Source organism: Manis pentadactyla, chromosome 3 (assembly GCF_030020395.1).
Source record: "Manis pentadactyla isolate mManPen7 chromosome 3, mManPen7.hap1, whole genome shotgun sequence".
Taxonomy (NCBI): Eukaryota; Metazoa; Chordata; class Mammalia; order Pholidota; family Manidae; genus Manis; species Manis pentadactyla.
In genome coordinates this window covers 17,813,598-17,839,868 of record NC_080021.1, presented here as the reverse complement: position 1 = coordinate 17,839,868, position 26,271 = coordinate 17,813,598, and the positions used below count along the sequence as shown (strand labels likewise).

The window sequence follows — 26,271 nt, the reverse complement described above, 5'->3', positions numbered from 1 at the left end:
GGATTATCTGTTTTTATTACTGATCATTATAAGCAGTAGGCCCTGAGAGGTAAAGTGACTTCCTTCAATAGTACTGGCAGTACTGCCACCATTCTGGCATGTTCTCAATGAATGTGCTACCTTTTTCTTAAGAAATACCATAGATCATCTTAGTGTCCTGCTCCAGGGGCTCCCTGGGTGGGAGGGAGGACCAAGCTCTCCTATCCTTTTCTGTGCAGATGAGATGCTGCAAGTTGGTGGTCAGTGTGTCTGAACGTCCTCAGGCTTTTCAAAAAGCTTCTCATACTGTTTTGCAGATCAGAAAGAGAAGTTGGTTGAGCTCTTGTACTCCTAAGGATGCCAACCAATGTCTGTCTAGGCAGAGATGTCTTGTGGCCAGCTGGAGGACTCTGTTCTCAGCCCCTTTACCTCTTTAAGTATTTGGATGGAGAAGTGGAAGGGGGTGCTCATGCTTGGCCTTGATAAGAAAATGGTAGATACTGTAGGTCTTGTGATTGGGATTCCCTACAATGTCTTGATGAGCCTAGAAGGGTGGCCTGAGCTGTTGGCAAGGTTTCATGCAACCTAAGGTTATGCTCTTGGGTTGAAGAAATCCCCCAGGGCACAAAGATGGGATGGAGGCCATGTGACTTAGCAGTATGGTGACAAGACCTGTACATAAGTGTCAGTAGCTAAGGTGTAGCTGTCAAAAGATGTCTGCCAGGAGCCATCAGAAAGGATCCCTCACTGGGTGCAGCTTAGTGTCTTGTGGGAGCAAAGTGCTGCTACGGGGAATCAGTCTCTAGGCTGCAGTTGGGCCAAGCAGGTCTCAAATGCAGAATGGATGGGTGTGGTCTAGCCGTGTGTGTGGAACAGACTTTAGTGTTTGGATGGATTGTAAATTCATGGTCCTGTTATTGCAGAACCTCTAATTTGATCTTAATTTTTTTTATGCAGTGACTTTATTGTTTTCATAAAAATGATTCATGGCCTTTATTTTAAAAACAAAAACAAAAACAACCCACAGCACACACTCACAAAACTATGGCCATAGAGGAAAGTACAAACAACAAAGCAACACATTGGTCCAAGTCTTAGCTCCAGTAGCGCATTTTAATATTCAGTAGACAGTTTTCCAGATACTGCTATGCATATTTTCACACAGACTTGATAGCTAGAGAAATGAAGAAATAGGCCCTTTGATAACATATTTACAAAATAAAATGTATTTAATTTTTACTTTTCATTTAATACAATTGAAGGTGAAGTAGTACTGAAGAAATTGTTGAAGTTCAGATAATTGTTTCTTTACCGAAAAGATCTTAAAACAGTGTCTCCAAAGGCCTCCAAAACAGTGATCTTCACCTGGGGGTGGGGACGTTTGTGGCTGTCACAACAGTGGCACCTCTGAATGTTACTGGCTTCTAGTGAATACAGGTTGGCTGATCATCCTACAGTATGCAGGACAGCCCCTCACAAAGAATGATCTAGCCCAAAATGTCCAGAGTGGCAAGGTTGAGAAGGGTAAGAAAATAAAAAAAAAAAACAAAAAAAACCCACCTTAAAACCATTAGGAAGATGAAATCATATTTTAAGTCAGGTGCAGTTTTAGACCATTTTGCTTGGGCTTCTATAATGAAAGATGAGATGGCTCACTTCACTATCGTTTCTCCTTCCTCAACAGAAAGATCTGGAGGTGGCATGAGTTATTTTTACCATGTCAGCAGCATACCACTTACAGTCCTGCAACCATCGCCCCCCGGGTGTTTAGTCTTAGTTCTGTATTTACATGCTCTGTGCCAAACAGCAGTTCTGTAGCCATGGTTTCCCCCTTTCTGGGTTTGTTTTACATTGCCATTTGGTTGCTTGGCTGCTTGACCTAAGTGTAAACTTGATGTGCATGTGTGGGGGTGTCAGACGCACTGTGGTTTGCCCCAGTCCGAAGTGCACCTGCAGTTTTAAGTTTGTGTCTTTAGGAGAAGAGTAGAGAGACATGGTGGAGTGTCCGGGGGACACAGTGGGGTTGTGAAACAGGATCCCGGGTAGAAATGGGTTGGATCTGGGGAGCTGAAAGAAGGAAAGCTGTGGATGAACATGCTAGTAATCCTCGGTTTCTTGAAAAGATTTCTATGGCTGCATGGATATAAAGGACAGGGTGATAGATGTAGCCTGCCATGGGAGGGTGATACGTTTCCTGTTCGCTGAAGTGTGCTAGGGAACCATCTATTGTCATGTTGTTTGTAGATGCTGCATTCAAGCTGTCAGCTGAGTGTCTTTATTTAGGTAACTTCCCAACCTTGAGATTCTGCTAAGTCGAATAATGCTTCCTGATAGCCATCTGTCCTAGGGAGCAGTCCCAAACACTCTGCCCTTTGGGGTAAGGGTAAGAACAGCCATGGCCATGATCAGGTGGTTCAGGGTAGAGCCTTAAATGTTGTGCACATCTAGAATTTGGACCCACCATCTGTTGATACAAAAAGTGGTGTGACAGTGCATGTTAGATTCTGTCAAACTTGTTCTAGTCAGAGTCTGTAGTATTTACAAGATTACAGGGACTGAGTGCATTCTAAACACATTCCTGATTCAATACATTTCTGTATAATCTGGGCAGCATACCATAGACTGAAAAGGAAGAGTGTGCACACCGATTGTTCCCCATATAATTGGAATTGGGTGTTCTCTTATTGTCTTAATCAGGTTTCTAGCACAGCGTGACTTACTGATTGATGACTTTGTTTTGTTGTAGGGGAGCTATCCAGTTTGGGAAGATTTCATAAACAAAGCAGGAAAGCTACAGTCCCAGCTTCGGTAAGTAGGGAGTGTGTCATCTCCAGGATAACGGCAGCATCCTTGGACAAACAATGGAATAGGTTGGACCCAAGATACAGATTGAGGTTAACTTTGGAAGTGTTACAGATATGGCCTCATGTATTGGGTTTTAATTTGAGCATTGCCACTTATTAGCCATATTTCTGGCTCCCGATTCCCACATGTAAAATTGAACTCATATCTGTTCTGCCTCCTTCCACGGGAATTTTGGGGGTCACATGAGGTATTATATGTAAGATAATGGCAGCATTCATGTAGTGCTCAGTATGGGCTGGGCATATGTTAATTAAATTTCACAACCCTGAGGTAAGTACAGTTTATTGTCCCCATTTTACTGATGAGGGGACTGAGACACAGATAAGCCAAATAACATGGCGAGTCACACAGCTAGTAAGTGGCAGAGTAGGGATTTGGACTTAGTTTAGCCCCAGAGTCCATTCTTCTTACTGCCTATCCTTATAAAAGAGTTCAAAATTCAGCTTTGACTATTGTATAATTCGATTTACATGAAATATCTAGAAAATGCAAGTCTGTAAAGACAGATACAGATTATTGGTTGCCTGGGGCTAGAGGTGGAAAAGGAGATTGGCCCCAAGTGGGCACCAGGGATTTTTTGGGATCATGGAAATGTTCTAAAATTGAATTATGGTGGTGGTTGCATAACTCTAAATTTACTAAAAAATCATTGAGTCTTTCACTTAAAAAGGGTGAATTTCATGATATACAAACTATGTCTCAATAAAGGTGCTTAGAGACCAAGATCTAGTGCTGATCTACTCTAAAGGGCTATTGCTGCCTTGTCTTGTGCTTGTACCTGTATCGTTTGATATGAGATAGAAAATGTCACCTTCTTCCTGTTAAGGTTATATGCTTTTAAATCACTGGGAATGGGGTGCGATCGCATGTAGTGTGTGCTCTGTGAAGGACAGGCACAACAAAGCGATCGTTTCCATGACCCCTGTTCGTGGCGTATGGGTGATGATGTTTGCTGGTTTGCATGTATGGGGATGGTTTTCTGGAGGACAAAGCAGGTAGGTTTTTCCTAGGACAGTAAGCCAACTGGATGACAGAGGAGGGAGGGATGACATGAGACTTAGGCCTTTGCCCCCAGACGCCAGGGTTACTGCCCAGGGTTTTAGCTGTTGGGCTGGGTGGTCCATGGCTGCGTGTAGATCAGGAGGGAGCTCAGGAGAGGTGGGTCTTTCTCCTCCATTCCTTCTGCTTCATGGGGCTTGGGATTTCCATCCCATGGACCTAGGACTTCCAGAGCCATGAGTGGGCTTTACGTTTGTTCTGTCCCATCAGAGAGAACTAAGATGTCTTGTGACAAGAGCAGACAATGAAGTTGAAGGGCAGTGTTTATTCCTCACACTTGATCACCATCCTCATTTTCAGTGGACCCAGGTGACTAGTATACAAGGCACCCCTGCAGCTGGCTCATTAAATTTGGATGATTGGCATTGACTTGAATGAGAATAAATCCAGCTGTTGTATTAGATATTAATTGCAAATCAGAATGAGCTATTTATAAATCCCAGAATGTTTGCTAAAGCTCCTTTTTCTAGGGTTTGCATTTGCTGTCAACTCTCTCAAAAAAAAAAAAAAAGAAAAAAAGCTTTGAAGGTTTTTTTGTTGTTCTGTATATATGTCTTGTCTTGTTTAATCTGAGCAGAATGTTCTCTTGCTCTACTTGAAAATATCAGGCCTCATTTTGAGGTTTGGCTGTAAGGGACTGTTGCCCAGGTTTTCTCAGGACCACCCCAGAACCTCCCAGGAGACTTTTGTTTCATAACTACTGTTGCTTATGTTTAAAGTCCATTTTGTTTAGTTCCATTTTGATGTCCTCCCTTTATAGTCCTTATTCTCATCTTCTGCAACTTTGCTTTCCTAGGAATGCTCAGTAAAGACTGGATTCTCAAGCGAAATACTTGGAAATTAGCATCAGGCTGTAAGCTTAACCATAAGGTCCTTTTGTAAGTCCTGGGGCTGGCTGGCTTGTGGCACGGGTCCACAGCCCGGCAGGCAGCGGTGCTTACTCTCCATTGAGTGACATCTTAGATCATGACTCTGCGGATCAGCAGACTGCAGGGAGCTCAAGGCATCTTACCGTGCACAGGGGATGTGAAGAATTCAAAAGAATTTTTAGGATAGCAATTGAGTATAGTTAACTTCACCCCACTCTCTACTTTTAGGAATTGGGGAGATACAGTTGAGATAGCATTCTAGGGCTGAAAAAACAGTATCTTGGTTTCATTATAATTATAACTTGTGGGGGAAGTCTCATAGCTCAGATCTTGTCTTACCAGGAGGAACAAGGGACTGTGAGCCATGCTGGGCTGCTAGTCCCAGCTCTGAGAGGAACCAGCCGTCTTCGAAGGTCACTTTCTAGTTGTGGTCTCAGTTTTCCCATCACTCAAATGAATTGTTTGAACTAGACGCTCTCTCCAAGTTTCCTCCTTCCAATCCATTCCTTTTCCTACACTAAAATTAATTTCACCTGTAACGTTTATATTTTTAATGATGTTTTTCTTTTAGGTAGAAACGTCTGTCTTTTGCTTCTTCATGAAATTTTGCCTGGTAGTAATTTCACTGTTAGGCGAAATGGGAAGAAGTGCTAGCACTTGTGGGTGTCACCAGAAGAGCTGGGCAGTTATTGGGGCCCAGTGCTAATAGGAGGAGAAATGCTTCCTGAGAAAAAAGTGGGTCTGCAAAGCCAATGGGCGTCCACGTCCAGTTGACGTGTGTCTCCTTGAAGGTTAGAGGCAGTTCTCAGTGGAAGCTTTAGCCCTTTAGCTGTGCTGAATTTGCTACTGTGAGACATTCCTCATGCTTTTTGTTATCTGTTTGCCTTTTAGGACGACAGTGGTGGCGGCAGCTGCCTTCTTGGATGCCTTTCAGAAAGTGGCTGACATGGCCACCAGCACGCGTGGTGAGCAGACGGAGGGTGACTCCAGCATTCCCTGAGCTCGGCGCGTGGGCCCTTGCCCGTGGGTGGCTTTACGCAAAGACACTGGGGAAGTTATCAGAGCTTAGCTGACTCATATTTTTAATTTTTTAAAAAACTCTGTAGGATTCCACATACCAGAAGTTACACATAGTTCCCCAGATAATAAGCACGTGAGAAGACGAATGGGAAATAACAGAAAGGTGGCTTGATGTGCTATTTGACCACTTTTAATAACGTTCTAGGTGTAGAGCTGTGTGCTCGGCTGTGGTTTGGTTTTCCCTTCTCGTGCGGGTTGTCCCAAGGCTTTCCTTACTCCTGCGTGGGAACGGGGAGCAGGGAATGATGGATAGACCATTTTTCTGTGAGGATCCCTTTTGTAGGTGTTGTCCTGTTGTGTTGTTTGTGTCTCCCACATTGGACCGCAAACCCCTTGAGCCGGAAACTATGATTTATTCATATGTGAACTCCTCAAAACATAGTGCCTAGAACAGAGTAGGTGTTTAAAGTATGTTCATTAAGCCAATGAACTAAGGGGAATCTTTTGAAAATTTTTAATGGTTTCAGTGACTACTGAATAAAAAAATAATATACGAAAGGTATAAAGAAGAAAACAAATTCCCCTATATCCACCCATTGTTAGAACTGTAACATTAGCCACAAGGTGGAGACTCCCTGTTCACAGGGGGGTGGTTTCCTGTTCATCCCCAAGCAGAGAAGCTCTCCTGCCTGTCTCCTGGGTCTGCTCGTGCGCCGGCAGCGACATGCCTGGTCTCTTCATTGCCATGGTGACATGGGAAAATAGGGATTTGAGGGCACACAGGAGGGGTTGCTTCCAGTCACATGAGCATTTAGCTTCTCTGAAGTGTGTGATAAATCCCTCCAGTGGGTTTCAGTAGGTACCCACTGACCACAGGTGTTTAATTAAATATTCAGATGAATTTGCAGCAAGGACACTTGCCTTCACTCAGGAAACTCAAACTGCTAGTATTTCAGGTACTATCATGGGACCACAGAAATCAGTACATGATTCTCCTTGTCCTGGAGGAGCTCGCAGTTGAGTAGGGGGAAATGAGACAAATAATTTCAGTGTAGAAATAATATGCTTGGTATGGTAATAGTGGTAGAGAGTGCTAGGGGAATATGAAAAAGTGAGCACTTAGCTCAGGGAGTCAAGGAAGTCCTCCTAGGGGAGGTAATATTTCTCATTTCCAAGATGCCAACGGTGTTTCAATAGGTTCCCTGGGAGAACTTGATGGAGACGTCAGAGCAGTGGTTTCTTCATCCAGTTTGTTGGCTTGATATAGGTTTTAACCAGTATCTTTTTTTTTAAGTCCTTTAAAAAAATTGATACATAGTTTATATATGTCTACCATAGAATCTCTAGAATATACAACTATGATGAAGAATATATCATTTAAGCCAGTGTTCACCACTGTTCGTGTTATTGGTTCTGTTTTAAATATTTTCTTCTATGTAGAAAAGGTGTATTACAAAAGATTTTTTCATCAGTATCTGGAACTGGACTTATCATATAGATGTCTTTCTAGAATAGTCATCAGAACATGTCTTTCTTAAAAGAGCTGCTGTCCTGTTTTAAAGACTTATGTATCCAGCTTTTCATTTCTGAGATTCTTTGATTCTTAATGTGTTTCTATATTTTGTTTAATTACTGATTGAACACTAAAGGATGGACTAGAGAGGCATCTCCTGATTTTTTCCCATAATTTCGTGAGTGGAAAGCTGGGTTTTGGCAGAGGCTGTTTTCCCAGAGTGGTTCTTGGTGGGAAACTGGAGGATCTGCAAGTTCTCTGGTTGAAGGGAGGGAAAACAGAGCTATTATCTGTGGGAAAAGAAGTAAGAATAGCCTCTCTCTGGCGGGGACAGAGGTAGAGTAGGAGCTTGGAGGTGATGCATTTGACAGAAGACAACGTCCCAGTGGACAGATTCCAGCTTTGACATATTTTTTAACCACTTGATTTCAGGACATTTTTAGTGATGCCTGAATACTTTAAATGTTGCAATGTCTGAGGTCCTTATACCCTGGAGGAAAATAACTTTCTGTTGAGTGTGAGAGTGTGAGAACTCTCACAGGACCTTAAAAGTGTATGGTTGATATGAAGAAGGTATATTTTATGGAGATAAGAGAGAAACTTGAATGACCTTCTTGTATATTCAGTAAGTATCAGAGTGATTTTTTAAAATTAATTTTTACTTGAAACTTGAAAAATGTAGAATCTATTCTTTTAAAAAACATATGTAACAAAGTATATAAAGTAAAATATCCCAGCACCCCTTTGCAGGAATTGGGTTTAGTGTCTTTTATAGACTTACCTGCATATATAAACAAATGTATCTGGGAGAATAATATGTAGAATGATAAGTGGAATAATAAAGTACATCTATATGATCTTTTTCAAAAGGTAGCCCCAAGGAAACATTGTTCCCATGCTTTACTCCACTGTATATTCTAGCTGTCTTTCTAGGTACCTAGAAATCTACCTCATTCTTACTAACAGCCAAATGGATTTCCAGTGTCTGGATGTCACACAATTTAATCATTCTATTGATGGATATTTAGATTATCTCCACTTATTTGCTGTTATAAAGTACACTGCAATTAATGCCCATGTACACATCCATTTTTGGAGATGTGTGTGTGTACTCTCGTAATGGTATATACACATCCAAGTAAACAATCTGTAGAAAATGCTCCAGGCTGTTTTGGTTGGCAGAAGATACATTTGGGCTTAAAGTCACGAAATGCTGTAACTAATAGAATTTGCAGTTTGACATCTGCCCTCTACAGAGCCCTGTCTCTTGCTTAGAGCTTTCGATGTAGCTTTGAGTCCTTGTAGAAAGTGATAGAAAGGAAGAGCGGTTATTCTAAAGTGTACCCCTTTGGGACAGGCATCCAGAATCTCAAGCTAGCAGGTCCCTGGTTTCCAAAATATTAGCATTCCAAATTGTTTCCCAAAGGAACCTGCTCTGAAAGTTCTTTGTCCTTTTTAGCAAATGTTTTACACTAGCCATTAATACAATTTATTTAGGAAAGGCTTTTACAACTAGTTACTAAAAGAGCAACATCAATCTAATCATTATATAATTATTAAGTAGAATGTGGAAGTAAGTTAGAATTTTTTTTAAAGGGAAGAGTATAAGTCATGATTGTTATGTTTATTTAGGTTGTCAAGCTAATATCTAGGTTAATAACTAAGCTATAATGGAATTTAAGATTTGATTAGCACCATAATACATAGTATAGTTCTATATCCTTTTGATTTTGTACTCTAGAAGGAATATACAACTTGTGTTCAATATGAAAATATACCTTTTTCTGTATTGGCCACAAGATTCAGTGTCGAGCATTCAGTAGACGTAGAATGCCATAATTTGCGACCCAGGATCTCCATTTTCTTCATGTCCGTAATGGACCAGTACATGTTCTGTGACAGGAGTGGAGAAATGGTTGAAATGACTGGTTTCCAGTTGTATCGGCTACTTTAAAAAAAAAAGAAAGAAGAAAATCAACAAAGGCAAGGGGAAGGCTTCCCACCCCTCTTCAGCAGAGGTAGCGGCATTGGGGAACAGCCCCTGTAATTCCCGCGCCCTCCTGCCCCGGGCCTTGGCTCTCCCTCTCACCGGGGGAGCACTGGGCTGATGAACGCTCCATCGTAGCACGGGCTGTCTGTGGCCCCTGCGTCGTCCGCTGTGTCGGCAGGGGCCTGTGAAGAGCCTGGTGCTCTGTGACTTCCCTTTCTGCCTGCTTCTGTGCCTCTGTAATTACCTCAGAGCTTTGAGAGGCCATCTTAGGGATGCTTAGATGATACGCCAAACCCAGAGTGAGGCGTTCAAGATTCTGAGATGGAAGGAAATGGATCCCCAGCCGACGACATCATCTTTAATGTCCCAAAACCTTTATAAATCACTTATAAAAATGGGTACAGTTTTAATATTGAAAATCACCACAACTTATATTGAATAAGTAATATGGGCTGAGTTCTGTTCTGAGTGCATCACATATATTGAGTCTTTATTCTTACAACAAACCTATGAGGCAGGTGTTCATGATCTCCATTTTAGATGATATTGGGACAAAGAGCGCTTACCTAAATCAAGGTCACATGACTAGTGGTGACATGAGTCTGGCCCAGAGCCTGACTTCAATCATTAAATTGAGTCCTTATGTAAGGAACTCCTGGATTTAATATAAACCTATATTTGCTTTTAGAGTTACTTGATCCTGAATGCATGAAAAAAATAGCTTCTTGGAATAGTAACTAGATTAGAAACTGGGTTGCCTGAGATTATAGGCTTTGCCAGTTATGTGATCCTGAGTAAATTATAGTGGTCCCCCCTTATCCATGGGGGTTCATTCCAAGCCCCCCATTAGATGCCTGAAACCACAGTTAGTACTGAACCCTGTATCTATTATTTTTTTCCAATATATGCATACCTAAGAGAAAGTTACCTATAAATTAGGTATAATAAGAGAATAACCACAATAACTAATATCACATAGAACAATTAGAACAATATACTGTAATATAAGTTAGGTGAATGTGGTTTCTCTCTCTCAAAATATTGTCCTGCACTTACCCTTCTTGTGATCATGTGATACGATAAATGCCTACGTGATGAGATGAAATGAGGTGAATGACAGTGACTCACGTAGGCATTGTGACTTAGCATTAGGCTGCTATTGACTTTCTGACAGTGTGTCAGAAGGATCATCTTCTGGACTGTGGTTGACCTTGGCTAAGTGAAACTGCCAAAAGGGAAACCTCGGATAAGGGGAGACTACTGTGTATTTCACTGCTCTGGGCTTTAATTTCCCCTGCTGTCAAAGGGGCTTTCCCAGAACAGAGCGTCCTCGATGATCACAAGTAACTGTTTCAGCTCCAATATTCTATGATTTTAAGTCTTGTTCTGGCCCTATTGAACTCATAAAATATGAATGAAGTTGGGTGGTCCAAATTTTCCGTTATCTTTAGAGTTTCCAGTTTGTGCTGAAGACAGAGGGAGAGGAGGAAGCAAAGTGAAGCAGGGGATGATGGGACTGTACATTAAAATACCAAAGAATAGTGGAGGAGGTGGTGAAAATGGAACCTCCTTCCTGTGCTGGTGATCTGTAGGCTGCTCTTTGGGAATGACGGGTTTGCAAGACTGACACGGGCTCTATCCCACAGACTCTGGGGAGCCCATTTGGTTTGCTAGGAGGGCTTGGCGGCAGACAAAAGCCCTTCAGCTCTCTGCCCATGTGGATTCAAAGTCTCACTGCTGTAATGTGGGCTTTGGGAAGTAAGAACGAAGCTATGAAAAATAACATTTGTAGCTGGTGCAAGTGGGAAATTGGCTGGCAAACCAGTTACCTGGAGAAGGTTAGAAATGTAGAGACTGTAGTTGGGCATTTTGATTGATTTGAATTATTAAAATAACGCCCCTTCTCAGACTTGCAGTAAGTGCAGGAGGAGAGCTGGTGGGAGCTAGATGTCTTAAGACAGCCGTAGACAACCACATGATCAGAGGTGTGTAACCAGTGAGCCTGCATTGCCAGCGTTCTGTACTGGGTGAAGAAAATATCTGTGGCCTCACTGGGTAGAACTGTTATGGTTCTTAAAAATATATTACATGTTTTTAGTGTAGATTACTTGTTTTTAATATAAATTTTTTTCAATGCCATGGTCTCCAGATTACAACCACTCAAGAAGTTTGTTTTAAAGTACAGATTTCAGTTCCCTGCCTTATACCTATGGAATCAGAATAACTGGGTGGGAGCTGGGAATTGATTTTTCAGTGTTTCCCAGGAGATTTTGCTCCTGGGTGAGGTTTGTGCTGTCACACATGACCTCTCCCCATCACCTACCCACCCAATAACATCTCTATTCAGGACAGCCGTTCCATGCACAAAGAAATGCTCATGACTCCTTAAAGCCCTTAAAACCTTTGATCCCTGTCTTCTTGGACATACGCATTCGAGACCTGGATTGCCCTTCCCAATCCACCTGACTCTGCCTCCTTTAGATACTTGAGGATCTTCTGCTTGTCTTCCAAGAGCCAGTTTGTGTCATATCACCTGTGAAAAGTATGTCCCCTTCCCACCCCAAGGTAAAGGGGGTCTCAGACCTCAGGGCACATGCTTCTGCTAGAAAGTTCATCTCACTGTGTCACCGTTTCCCCCATTAGACTGCAAACACCCCTAGGGCAGGGCCTGCATTCTTCTCTCTAAGGAGCCCAGACACCCAATGCTAAGTATTTGGGAGGGCTCAGACAGCGTTTGATGAATGAATGACTGAACGTGCACAGCAGCTGCCACCTCCACATGGACCTAAGTGAATCTGGGTGGGAAAGGCTGTCACCTCTGGGAGCAGGAGGTTGGTGGGATGGGGGCTTGGCTAGATTCCACTTGGGAGTTCAGAATTCAAATTTTGGTGACCCCTAACTGAGGTTGAATTTCATGGAACATGGGACCTCATATTTCAGTCTAGCTGAAGAAGGCCTCCTTTTTCCACGATGTCCCAGGAAGGGGTCAGGTGGGTCCAAGGCAGCTCCTCTGCTTTGGCTGGAGTCATGGGGGAGGAGGGGCCAGGAAGCAGTTGGTGACCAGAGTGGTTTTGTTTGTACCCGAGTTTTATTTTAACAAGGTTGTTTGAGATTTCACTGGTCCTTACCTTCTGATTTGACTTTGGAATTCAAGTTGAGCTCTCTTTCAACTACTTAGAGCCTATGATTTCTACCTAGGAAGCTACTTTGCTACAAACTGGGGGAAATTTATCTTTAAAAGTCATTAAAAAAAAAAAGCCTCATCTTGCAGCTCTGGAATCAAATATTCTTTGAATATGACCCTTAAAGGAATGTGGACAAATTCATTCATTTGATTAAAAATGAAAAAGCCTAATATGGTAGTCTGCTGAACTATACATGTGGCTATGATCATGAACTGGTTTTGTATTTTTATAGGCCAGTTCTGCTTTCTGAGGTATTTTTGGTTGTTGTCCTAAAGATTCTTGCAGGGAAAGAGAACGTAAGAGTGTTTGAAGCTCAGTTGTGATTTTTCTCTTAAGATCTGAGCTTATTGTTTTGAAAAATTCAAGTATAGTATATTAGCTTTTCTGACAATCTTATTCCAGCTGGGGCTTTACAGATAATAGTAGGAAAAGGAATCTATCATAAAGCATTTCCTGGAGCCTGGAGAAGTTTTATGGAAAACTGTCTGGGCTTAATTTTACTTACAGCCTGTATATAGTTGTCATAAGGGTACCTTAGCTCAGATTTCCTGGAGCCTGGCACATCTTAGATGTCCAGGAAACAGTTGCTGATGTTTATGAAATTTATGAAGTGAAGCATTTCATAGCTCACTGGCAGAGTGGATGGACCAGCAGCTATCTTCTGTAGTATTCTTTTTTTAAAAATTTACTTTATCATTAATCTAAAATTACATGAAGAACATTATGGTTACTAGACTCCCCCTTCACCAAGTCTCCCCCCACAAACCCCATTACAATCACTGTCCATCAGTGTAGTAAGATGCTGTAGACTCACTACTTGTCTTCTCTGTGTTGCACAGCCCTCCCCATGCCCCCACGCACTATACATGCTAATTGTAATGCCCTCTTTCTTTTTCCCCGCCCTTATCCCTCCCTTCCCACCCATCCTCCCCAGTACCTTTCCCTTTGGTAACTATTAGTCCATTCTTGGGTTCTGTGATTCTGCTGCTGTTTTGTTCCTTCAGTTTTCCTTTGTTCTTATACTCCACATATGAGTGAAATCATTTGGTACTTGTCTTTCTCTGCCTGGCTTATTTCACTGAGCATAATACCCTCTAGCTCCATCCATGTTGTTGCAAATGGTAGGATCTGTTTTTTTCTTATGGCTGAGTAATATTCCATTGTGTATATGTACCACATCTTCTTTATCCATTCATCTACTGATGGACATTTAGGTTGCTTCCGTTTCTTGGCTATTGTAAATAGTGCTGCGATAAACATAGGGTTGCACCTGTTTTTTTCAAACTGGAGTGCTGCATTCTTAGGGTAAATTCCTAGAAGTGGAATTCCTGGGTCAAATGGTATTTCTATTTTGAGCTTTTTGAGGAACCTCCATACTGTTTCCACAATGGCCGAACTAATTTGAATTCCCACCAGCAGTGTAGGAGGGTTCCCCTTTCTCTGCAACCGCAACCTCGCCAACATTTGTTGTTGTTTGTCTTTTGGATGGTGGCGATCCTTAGTTGTGTTAGGTGATATCTCATTGTGGTTTTAATTTGTATTTCTCTGATGACAAGCGATGTGGAGCATCTTTTCATGTGTCTGTTGGCCATCTGAATTTCTTCTTTGGAGAACTGTCTGTTCAGCTCCTCTGCCCATTTTTTAATTGGATTATTTGCTTTTTGTTTGTTGAGGTGCATGAGCTCTTTATATATTTTGGATGTCAACCCTTTATCAGATCTGTCATTTATGAATATATTCTCCCATACTTTTTGTTCTATTGATGGTGTCCTTTGCTGTACAGAAGCTTTTCAGCTTGATGCAGTCCCACTTGTTCATTTTTGCTTTTGTTTCCTTTGCCCGGGGAGATATGTTCATGAAGAAGTTGCTCATGTTTATGTCCAAGAGATTTTTGCCTATGTTTTTTTCTAAGAGTTTTATGGTTTCATGACTTACGTTCAAGTCTTTGATCCATTTCAAATTTACTTTTGTGTATGGGGTTAGACAGTGCTCCAGTTTCATTCTCTTACATGTAGCTGTCCAGTTTTGCCAGCACCATCTGTTGAAGAGACTGTCATTTCCCCATTTTATGTCCATGGCTCCTTTATCATATATTAATTGACCATATATGTTTGGGTTAATATCTGGAGTCTCTATTCTGTTCCACTGGTCTGTGGCTCTGTTCTTGTGCCAGTACCAAACTGTCTTGATTACTATGGCTTTGTAGTAGAGCTTGAAGTTGGGGAGTGAGATTCCCCCCAATTTTATTCTTCCTTCTTAGGATTGTTTTGGCTTCTCGGCGTCTTTGGTGTTTCCATATGAATTTTTGAACTATTTGTTCCAGTTCATTGAAGCATGCTGTTGTTAATTTGATAGGGATTGCATCAAATCTGTATATTGCTTTGGGCAGGATGGCCATTTTGACAATATTAATTCTTCCTAGCCAAGAGCATGGGATGAGTTTCCATTTGTCAGTGTCCTCTTTAATTTCTCTTAAGAGTGTCTTATAGTTTTCAGGGTAAAGGTCTTTCACTTCCTTGGTAAGGCTTATTCCTAAGTATTTTATTCTTTTCGATGCAATTGTGAATGGAATTGTTTTCCTGATTTCTCTATTAGTTCATTGTTAGTGTAGAGGAAAGCCACAGATTTCTGTGTGTTAATTTTGTATCCTGCAACTTTGCTGTATTCTGATATCAGTTCTAGTAGTTTTGGTGTGGAGTCTTTAGGGTTTTTTACGTACAGTATCATGTCATCTGCAAATAATGACAGTTTGACTTCTTCTTTACCAATTTGGATTCCTTGTATTTCTTTGTTTTGTCTAATTGCCGTGGCTAGGACCTCCGGTACTACGTTGAATAACAGTGGGGAGAGTGGGCATCCCTGTTTTGTTCCTGCTCTCAGGAAAAGCTTTCAGCTTTTCATTGTTCAGTATGATGTTGGCTGTGCGTTTATCATATATTGCCTTTATCATGTTGAGGTACCTGTCCTCTATACCCATTTTGTTGAGAGTTTTTATCATGAATGGATGTTGAATTTTTTCGAATGCTTTTTCAGCATCTGTGGAGATGATCATGCGGTTTGTGTCTTTCTGTTTGTTTATGTGGTGGATGATGTTGATGGAATTTCGAATGTTGTACCATCCTTGCATCCCTGGGATGAGTCCCCCTTGGTCATGGTGTATGATCCTTTTGATGTATTTTTGAATTCAGTGTGCTAATATTTTGTTGAGTATTTTTGGATCTACGTTCATCAGGGATATTGGTCTGTAATTTTCTTTTTTGGTGGGGTCTTTGCCTGGTTTTGGTATTAGGGTGATGTTGGCTTCATAGAATGAGTTTGGGAGTATTCCCTCCTCTTCTATTTTTTGGAAAACTTTAAGGAGAATGGGTATTATGTCTTCTCTGTATGTCTGATAAAATTCTGAGGTAAATCCATCTGGCCCGGGAGTTTTGTTCTTGGGTAGTTTTTTGATTACCACTTCAATTTCTTTGCTGGTAATTGGTTTGTTTAGATTTTGTGTTTCTTTCTGGGTCAGTCTTGAAAGGTTGTATTTTTCTAGGAAGTTGTCCATTTCTTCTAGGTTTTCCAGCTTCTTAGCATATAGCTTTTCATAGTAGTGTCTAATAATTCTTTGTATTTCCGTGGGGTCCGTTGTGATGTTTCCTTTCTCATTTCTGATTCTGTTGATGTGTGTTGATTCTCTTTTTCTCTTAAGTCTGGCTAGAGTCTTATCTATTTTGTTTATTTTCTCAAAGAACAAGCTCTTGGTTTCATTGATTTTTGCTATTGTTTTATTCTTCTCAATTTTGTTTATTTCTTCTCTGATCTTTATTATGTCCCTCCTTCTGCTGACTTTAGGCTTCATTTGTTCTTCTTTTTCCAATTTTGATAGTTATCATGTTAGACTATTCATTTGGGTTTGTTCTTCCTTCCTTAAATATGCCTGGATTGCTATATACTTTCCTCTTAAGACGGCTTTCGCTGCATCCCACAGAAGTTGGCGCTTTGTGTTGTTGTCATCATTTATTTCCATATATTGCTGGATCTCCATTTTAATTCGGTTGTTGATCTATTGACTATTTAGGAGCGTATAGTTAAGCCTCCATGTGTTTGTGAGCCTTTTTGCTTTCTTGGTAGAATTTATTTCTAGTTTTATACCTTTGTGGTCTGAAAAGTTGGTTGGTAGGATTTCAGTCTTTTTGAATTTACTGAGGCTCTTTTTGTGGCCTAGTATGTGGTCTATTCTGGAGAATGTTCCATGTGCACTTGAGAAGAATGTGTATCCTGTTGCTTTTGGGTGTAGAGTTCTATAGATGTCTATTAGGTCCATCTGTTCTAGTGTGTTGTTCAGTGCCTCTGTGTCCCTACTTATTTTCTGTCTGGTGGATCTGTCCTTTGGAGTGAATGGTGTGTTGAAGTCTCCTAAGATGAATGCATTGCATTCTATTTCCTCCTTTAGTTCTGTTAGTAGTTGTTTCACATATGCTGGTGCTCCTGTATTGGGTGCATATATATTTATAATGGTTATATCCTCTTGTTGGACTGAGCCCTTTATCATTATGTAATGTCCTTCTTTATCTCTTGTGACTTTCTTTGTTTTGAAGTCTATTTTGTCTGATACTAGTACTGCAACACCTGCTTTTTTCTCCCTATTGTTTGTATGAAATATCTTTTTCCATCCCTTGACTTTTAGTCTGTGCATGTCTTTGGGTTTGAGGTGAGTCTCTTGTAAGCAGCATATAGATGGGTCTTGTTTTTTTATCCATTCAGTGACTCTGTGTCTTTTGATTGGTGCATTCTGTACATTTATATTTAGGGTGATTATCGATAGGTATGTAATTATTGCCATTTCAGGCTTTAGATTCATGGTTACCGAAGGTTCCAGGTTACTTTCCTTACTATCTAAGAGTCTAACTTAACTCACTTCGTATGCTATTACAAACACAATCTAAAGGTTCTTTTCTATTTCTCCTCCTTTTTCTTCCTCCTTTATTCTTTATATATTAGGTATCAAATTCTGTACTTTTTGTCTATCCCTTGATTGACTCTGAGGATAGTTAATTTAATTTTGCATTTGCTTCGTAATTAGCTGTTCTACTTTCTTCACTGTGGTTTTATTACCTCTGGTGACAGCTATTCAACCTTAGGAACACTTCCATCTATAGCAGTCCCTCCAAAATAGACTGTAGAGATGGTGGTTTGTGGGAGGTAAATTCTCTCAGTTTTTGCTTATCTGGAAATTGTTTAATCCCTCCTTCAAATTTAAATGATAATCTTGCTGCATAAAGTAATCTTGGTTCCAGGTCCTTCTGCTTCATGGCATTAAATACATCATGCCACTCCCTTCTGGCCTGTAAGGTTTCTGCTGAGAAGTCTGATGTTAGCCTGATGGGCTTTCCTTTGTATGGGATCTTATTTCTCTCTCTGTCTGCTTTTAATAGTCTGTCCTTATCCTTGATCTTTGCCAGTTTTATTACTATGTGTCATGGTGTTGTCTTCCTTGGTTCCCTTGTGTTGGGAGATCTGTGGATCTCCATGGCCTGAGAGGCTATGTCCTTCCCCAAATTGGGGAAGTTTTCAGCAACTACCTCCTCAAAGACACGTTCTATCCCTTTCTCTCTCTCTTCTTCTTCTGGTATCCCTATGATGCAAATATTCTTCCACTTGGAATGGTCACACAGTTCTCTCAATATTCTTTTATTTTTAGAGATCCTTTTTTATCTCTGTGCCTCAGCTTCTCTGTATTCCTCTTCTCCAGTTTCTATTTCATTTATTGTCTCCTCCACCGTATCCACTCTGCTTTCAATACCCTCCATCATGCTCTTCAACGATTGGATCTCCGACCTCAATTCATTCTTGAGTTCTTGGATGTCTTTCCGTACCTCCATTAGAATGTTGATGATTTTTATTTTGAACTCCCTTTCAGGAAGAGTCACGAGGTCCATATCATTTCAATCTTTCTTGGGAGTTGTATTAATAATTTTACTCTGGACAAGGTTCTTTTGGCGTTTCATGTTTGTATATGGCGCCCTCTAGTGTCCAGAAGCTGTAGTCTCTGGAGCTGCTCATCCCCTGATGCAATGTCAGGGGTCGGAGGGGAGCGGTACTGGTGCCTGGGGGTAGGAAAGATCTGTTCCCCGCCTCCCGGCTGCTGTGCCTGTCTCCGCTGCCTGAGCCAGTGGGCCGGGCACAGAGGTACAAGTTTTTGTCCCAGAGCAGCAGAATATGGATCCCTGCTTTCCACAAGTGGCCGGAATCCCAGTCTCCTCAGGAACTCTGCCTGTATTAACTTTCCAATCTGGTAGTTAGCACCATGAAATGTAGGTTTGTGCTCCCAGCGCAGGACTCCGGAGCCAGGTATTCAGCAGTCCCAAGCCTTCCACTCCCTCCCTGATCAGTTTCTCTTCCTCCCGCCGGTGAGCTGGGGTGGGGGAGGGGCTCGGGTCCCGGGAGCCACAGCTCTGGTACATTACCCCGTTCGTGAGGGCTGCTCTTTCCTCCAGGTGTGTGCAGTCTGGCGCCGTCCTCTTTCCTGTTGCTCTCTCAGGATTAGTTGCGCCAATTAAATTTTCTAATTGTATCCAGTTTTAGGAGGAAGCCTCTGTCTCTCCTCTCACGCCGCCATCTTTAATCCAATCTCCTGTAGTATTCTTAAAACATGAATTAGGCACACTATAAGATGCTCCAGAAACTATTGCCTTTCCTTAATGGGGTTTTGAACTTCTTAATTTTTGATTCACATGAATTATGCTGAGGAAGCTCCAAGCAGATTTTGCCCTGCTGGCAGTTCCATTTTGAAAAATCCCACTGCTGTAATGTTGGCTGTGGGAAGTAAGAACAAAGCTATGAAAAATAACATCTGTAGCTGGTGCAAGTGGGAAATTGGGCAAACCAGTTACCTTTCTGGAGAGCCCATATTTCTTTTTGTTTTCCTTTTAAGCATGTGACATGGAGTCCTGGCCTTGTGGAGCTTTTAGTCTGGATCAGGGCCATTCTGGGTGATAGAATTTTCTGTAACGACAGAAATGTTCTACATTTCTGCCATCCTATGTGGTAGACACTAGCTGCATGAGGTTACTGAGCACTTGAAGTGTGGCTAGTGTAACTGAAGATGTGGATTTCTAATTTTTATATTTTTAATTCATTTTAATGATATATTAATATGAGAAGCTGAATCGAGGATGACTGGTTTCTATGCAGAGCTTATCTTCAATATGCTTGCAACTTTGTTGAAGGCTGTGGTGCTAGCACAACCTGGGACAGCTTCAGTGTGGCCTCATTAACTTCATCAACCTCTCAAGCCACTCCTACTTAAACATGACATGTGTATGAGTATGTATATATCTTCATATTGAATACATATAGTCTCAATCTTAAATATAAATAAAAACTCTATAAGTTGTTAGTATTTCTAATATGGAATCTACCTAAAAACTATGCTTTTATGGAAACACAGCTTCACAATATAAATTCTCCATCTCCTATGCAGCGATTTTGGAGCTGATGTTGACCTAGCTAGTAAGGGGTGACATTAAAAAATAGGCCTTTGTAAATGGGTTCATAAATGCACAGCCTGCTTGTGGGTTTCACTGTTTTGGTAGTTTTCTACTCTGTTAGATCTTGAATTGTTTCAGCTCATTAGCACAATATATTTAATCCTATACATTCTGCTTAGGATAAAACAACTCTTTAAAAATGGCCCAATGAATGTGAAGTTTTTCCCAACATTTTACACTTTTTTTTAAAGCAGTTATTTTTTTGGTTTGCTTTATATGAAACTCAGACTTGGTATTGAGTCCAGGACAGTAGTGTGGCATGTGTATTTTAAACATTTTTTACAAATCACACTATAGATAAGGACTAGAAATAAAGGAATTCATGTTTATTGAGTATTTTTATTTTCTCAATTTTTAAAAGCAAGTCTTCTTTTCCCCCTTCTTGCATTTGAAGGAGTTAGGAGATGGGTACTTTATAGTCAGTTATTTTCTCAGGCAAATTTGTATATTCCAGGAGATCTGGAATCATGCATTTGATTTGGAATCATGACCTCATTTCAAATCATGCATTTGGAATGGAGCCTTACTGGTGAGACAATGAAATCTCTCCTGATCCCATTGATCTTCTTTTCTTGATGTTAAAACTGATGCCTGGCAGCAGCACGGTTCCGTGCTCTACAAGTGGCCTTTTCTTATTGATCTTTGGTTGGGTAGCAACAGTTGCTAGAGACAAGCTGTTCCATCGTGGTTAGCCAGTGTCCTGCCTGCCTGTGGGGTGTTTGGTTTTTCACCGTGTCTTCCCTGAAATGACTCTTGAAAGCACAGTTATTGTGCCTTAGCCTGAAAGGCGCTAACCTGAGTCCCACTTTAATGTAAGCATATTTTGGGTGTCCACAGCAATATGTCATCTGAATCCTAAATTCTTCTCACAGGGAGAGCCAGAGATACCAGAATTCACACCCAAGCCCTGTTAAGGCTTGTCCGACCACTCGCTGAGAGAAGCATTTGCTCATGTTCAGTTCAGGGATGGTACCTCGTTTTACCCTAGTGTGTTTCCCAAGATGATGCTTGAGTTACGATGTGTGCTGTTTTCTGTGAAACCTCGGCAGCCTTAATAAATGCTGAATTACACCGTCCTGGTGGTAGTGGCAGCGGCGGGTCCATGTCCAGGCGTGGAGAGGATGTGTGTTTTATGGGTGACTGCGTTGATCTGTGTGTAGCACGATTATTTATGTCGTTAGGCAGTTTTCATAATGAAGTGGTTTACTCAGCAGTTCCCTCCCTCCAGTTTGTGGGGCTGTCGGCTTTTGTCACACAAGCAGTGAGGACTCTCTTCCTCCCTCCCTCCTTTCCATCCTATTTCTTTCCCTTTGCTTTTTTGTTTTGACTTAATAACTGATAAGCTTCTATCCCATCCCACTGCCACACTCACAAATGTGTTGTAGCCACTTTTGGTAAAATATTGATTAGCATTCATGAAAGAATGCAATTATTTTAGTTCATATAAATGAGGCGTTTTTTTTTTTTAAACAATGACTTCCTGTGAAAGATGATTTGCCATAGAGTCATAAACTTGGTTTGCTTTTGCCCACTTCGGGTATAAATAACTGTTTGGAATGTGAATGTGAGCTTGAAGACACTTGAAGTTGTCAAACTACTCTTTTTCTAGGATGAGTCTACTTTTCTGATTGCATAGCTGCCTCCTCTCTGCTCCCTCTGATAAAGCTGAAAACATGCACAAAATATGAAAACTACTCTCAACTAACGTTTTAACTATGCCTGTATGCTGTGCTGTAGGGAAAAATGTGATAGTGGAAAATATGTCAGAGTATGATGAAGACTATTCAAAAGGTCTTCCATCACCAAGAATCTGGCAGGGAATTCTTCTGATGTATTTCGAAGAAATTTGATGTTTATATACTACTTTTATGAAACACATCTGTGGCCTAAAGTGAGAAATACCTGGAGGTTGTTTTGTTTTTCTTGTGTTTTTAACATAACCGTTTGGTCTTTTATTTTTAAGAAGGTACAGGGTTTTTCTTACTGATCATGTGTGTAGTGTAACCTTTTCATTTTTACAGGGCAGATTGAGTCTCCATGAGGTGAAATCACTTGTCCAGAGCCACTCAGCTAATCAGGGGCACAAGGGAGATTCTCATTCTTGTGCAGGGCATTGTGTGCCACGGTTTCCCCTGAAACTGCATGGTGGACCGACTGTTCGCTTTGCCTCCTGGTTTAATGCTCAGGGTATTCAAGCAGGAAAATAACACATGCTATGAAAATAATCTCTGTTCTGTGCTCTCGGTCAATTATTGCTTGTAAAGATTTTTGTTTGCTTGTTTATATGGAATTCTTTGTCATCTGGTTTCCCAAAGCAGTTTTCTATTTCCATTCTAGTTCTTCCTTTTTCTAGGGAAGATGTTTTGTTTTATTTTAGCTCTGTGTGGTGGTGGTGGTGGTGGTGGTGGGGTGCTGTTTTGCTTATTTTGTTTTGCCAAATTTATATTGTTGTATTTGACACATGCATATTTACCTGTAAGAATAACTGGACTTCTCGTCTACATTTGTCTTAGTTTTGCAAATACATTTCTACACGCTTTTGTGTGCATGCATATGAACACACACACAGTATGTTTTTTGATTCCCGAATGCTTAAAATTGCCATGGGACTCTTATTTCTAGTAAAAGATGCTACGATGGAAATCTGCAGCTTTTCCTGCTGTGCGTACCAGGGCCCAGGGACCCTGGTTACCATGGAAACTAATATCCAGCCACTGGGTGGTACTTGTCTTTAGAGCTGCATCCGAGTGCATTTCACAGTTGAATACAATGCTGCTTCTAACCCCCTTTAAAATAAGGAGAGGGCGGGGAAAGCCAAGTGATTACAAATTTTAAAAAATACTGTTTCTGTGAATGTCAGAAAGAGGCCTTAATATGCACCCTTTAATGTGATTGTCAGTAGTAGGGCAATACAGTTACCCAAAGGGGTTCAAGTATCCGATAAAATACAAAAGAATCGTGGAGGAGGTGGTGAAAATGGAACCTCCTTCCTCTGCTGGTGATCTGTAGGCTGCTCTTTGGGAATGATGGGTTTGCAGGGCTGACACGGGCTCTATCCCATTGACTCTGGTGGAGCCCGTTTGGTTTGCCAGGAGGGCTTGGCGACAGACAAAAGCCCTTCAGCTCTCCTCATGGGCACGCTGTCCTGTGTATCCTGACCTTTCTCTCTCAGAACCCATCCAAGAACCAAGAACCAGATCTGAGAGCTTGCCGGATTTGCACTTAAGCACGTGATTGCCATCTGCGCTTGTTGAGAGGCGGGTGCCGATCATGAGAGCAAGACTTCACTTGGATAATACGACTTAAAGCCAAGTGCCGGATGTATTGCTGCTACTGGAACTGTAGGAAATCAGCCGTGTAAATGCATGCCTGGTGTAGGTGGTCCTTTTGGGCCCTGGCCACAGGTGGGTTTACAGCACCTCTCTGTGGGAGGTTCCCACTGCCTGTACGCAGACTTGTGTTTCTTGAGAGCAAAGGATGGTAAAATTGCCCCCAACCTTGTTTAGATGGACACCTGGTGTTCTGGTGTTTGTTTTTCTGAATGTGTTTGTATAAAGCAAACGCTAGGAGCCTGGATTATTTCGAAACAATGTGATATTCTGGAGAGCCTTTGCCAGTCATAGATGGTCGGGATCTTAGTCCAGCCTGGCCTTGAGGATTGATGGGAGGGCCTCTACCTGTTGAAACACTCAGCCCTTCAGCTGCTTTACCTCCTTGAGGGGGTGGAAGCAACCCCATTTTGCAGACAAGGGAACCTGGCATGGTGACTGGCTGTGGCTTGGTTAAAATATCACATGGCTTCAAAGTAGCAGAGCCAGGAGTGTGTACCCACTCTGTGGGACCCTTCAGTCCCACACACTTTCCGCATCAGAGATGAGTTGCGTATATAGAACCACTTAGGAATTTAGACCAGGGTGTCAGTCTCGGCACTATTGACATTTTGGGCTGGATAATCCCTTGTCGTGAGGGGCTGTCCTGGGTATGTTTGGATGTTCAGCAGATCGGGGAGTCTGCTCCCCTGCCACCACTGTGACCAAATTCCCTCGGGTGTAAAACTGCCCCCATTGAGAACCACTGAGCTGGACTTCTCTGGTGTTTTTATATGGCAGTTTAATAGCTGTGGCTGGACCTTTTCTCGAGGCACTTGTGGACAGCGTGGTATACTTCAGCTAGGTTTTGAATGATTTATAACTATGTTATGATTTTAGAAATTTGACAGTCCATGCATTGTTCCATCTGCGAAACATCCACTGGGCTAAGTTGTAGAGAAAACGTTGTGAGGAGTCCACATCTTACTGAAAAAGTTTGCTTCTTTTTAGCTGGTTATTTTCCAGAGTGAAAATATATACAGTTTTTAAAGATTGAGCCAAATAAGCACAGTGATGGAGTTTTCATTCCCCCTGAGCTGGCCTCCTTCATGGAGGAAGGTTCTGCCTCAGGAGGCTCGTCCCGGGCCCATGCCGTCCCTCACAGATGTGCGGCCTTGCCGGGGCCACCTGATCAGACACACCTCAGCCTCGCCATCTGTGAGATGACATAGGTCTGCCAGGTCTGCTTGTCCGGGGGATTGTGGAGCTCGGATGAGCTTGTGGCTGTGAAAGCCCCGAACAGCTGTGACCCAAGATCCCGTGCCCCTGGCGTCCTTGGTCACATCAGACCTTGTCGCTCCTCGGTGACCCCGAGACCCTACTGTTCCTCTCTGATTCCATGTTTGCCTGCCTTGTCTCCTCCCACTGCTGTCTCAACTTCTGCCCATGTTCTAGGCCCATTGGTCACCGTTTTCCCCCCAAAGACTTCTGACATTTTAACATTCCCTTTGATTGTGTTGACTTTATTATTATCTTGGTTATTACTATTACAGTTTGTTTGTGTATAAACAGATATTTATATATTATAAATATATATTATGTATAATTAAAATAATTGCTTATTAGATTTGGGGTATTGTAATAGTAACTTGAATACATTTTTATTTTATAATGTTTGTTTTTTCCAGCTTTATTGAAGTGTGAGTGACACACGCAAATTATATATGTTTAGGTTTTACCATGTGATTTTTTTTTCTTTAAAGGTGTATGACATGATGACTTCATATACTTCTGCCTTGTGAAATGATCGCCACAGTCCCATTAGTTGATAGTCCCTTCACCTGATTTTTTAGTTGTCTCTCCCGTGCCTCAGGTGTGTGGAATCTGTCACCTTCCCCGCCTTGGCATGGAATGTTCCTTTTCCTTCCTCACCAGCAGACCCTATATATATTCATCATTATACCTTTAGCCTCTAATATAGGTGTTACTGAATAAAACTATCCAGTGAATGAAATGAGCTTTTACTTTAACACTGACTCGTCTCTCTTCAACAGCTATGTAATGAGAAAAGTCATCTGAAGGAAATTTCTTTGCAATATGTCACTAGTATGTATTTAAGGTTTTTCCACCTCTTGACTGATACCTGCATAGAAATACCTCTAAGCCAAAGCTAATTTTGTAGTTTATCTGCCCATCTTGGTTATGTTCGACATTCTGGGTAGATAGTGGTATAGTCCTGGTTCTGTATCTGGTGGTATCAGTCTGGCACCCTCAGGAATCTTTCAAATATATACCTTGAGATGTTAAAATTTTTGATTATTGTTTCTTTAATGCAGTAGAAAAAAATGTAGCCATCCTTTCAGAATTTACCATTTTTAACCTGATTTCTTCCATGAAATATCGCCTTATTAGTCCTTTTCTTGACACTGACAGTTCACATAATCTTGTTCTTCCCTATTGCTCTGTAATTTATAAAATCATATTGCAGTTGGCTTGGAGAGAGTTTATTTAAGCCTAGTTGAGCCTTTAGATTTTCTTTCTGGCATGGACAAAAGCATCATTAATTATGAGTATGAATTCTTTTTGCAAAATGACAAGATTGAACATTTCCTCATGCCAGTATCCCAGCTGTCTCATTCTAATGCTCAACAAAGACTTCTTAGAGATTGTTTTTAATGGCTGTGGTATCAGATACTAAAAAAAAAAAAAAAAATTAGGATGCTAAAGAATGCAAAGTGGCTTACAGCTCATTTGTCTAGAAAACAATGCACATTTTTGGTTTTGCTATGCGGCCATTTCTACTCTTGTGGTGCCTTTGTGATTGCAAAGATTTGGCTGCAACCACAAACTGAAGGATTGTTTCTCCCCTCTGAGGTGTTCTGCTGTTGACAGATACAAAACGTCATCTTAGATGACCAGTGCTTGAGATTCCCAGGCTTAGGTCATCT

At 41.4% G+C, this 26,271-nt stretch overlaps 1 protein-coding gene across 11 annotated transcripts in view; it reads left to right on the top strand.

Moving 5' to 3' along the window:
* The window catches only part of MTSS1 (MTSS I-BAR domain containing 1), a 151,784-nt gene that overhangs the window by 17,974 nt on the left and 107,539 nt on the right, over positions 1–26,271 (top strand). For 10 of the 11 annotated variants that reach the window (XM_036883053.2, XM_036883043.2, XM_036883049.2 and 7 more), the window contains exons 2-3: positions 2,726–2,787; positions 5,664–5,737. In XM_036883053.2, coding sequence (XP_036738948.2) covers positions 2,726–2,787; positions 5,664–5,737 — 136 coding nt within the window. Of the gene's footprint in view, positions 1–1,204; positions 1,743–2,725; positions 2,788–5,663; positions 5,738–26,271 lie in introns of those variants that run through there. The other variant, XM_057497757.1, reaches the window with a different exon arrangement.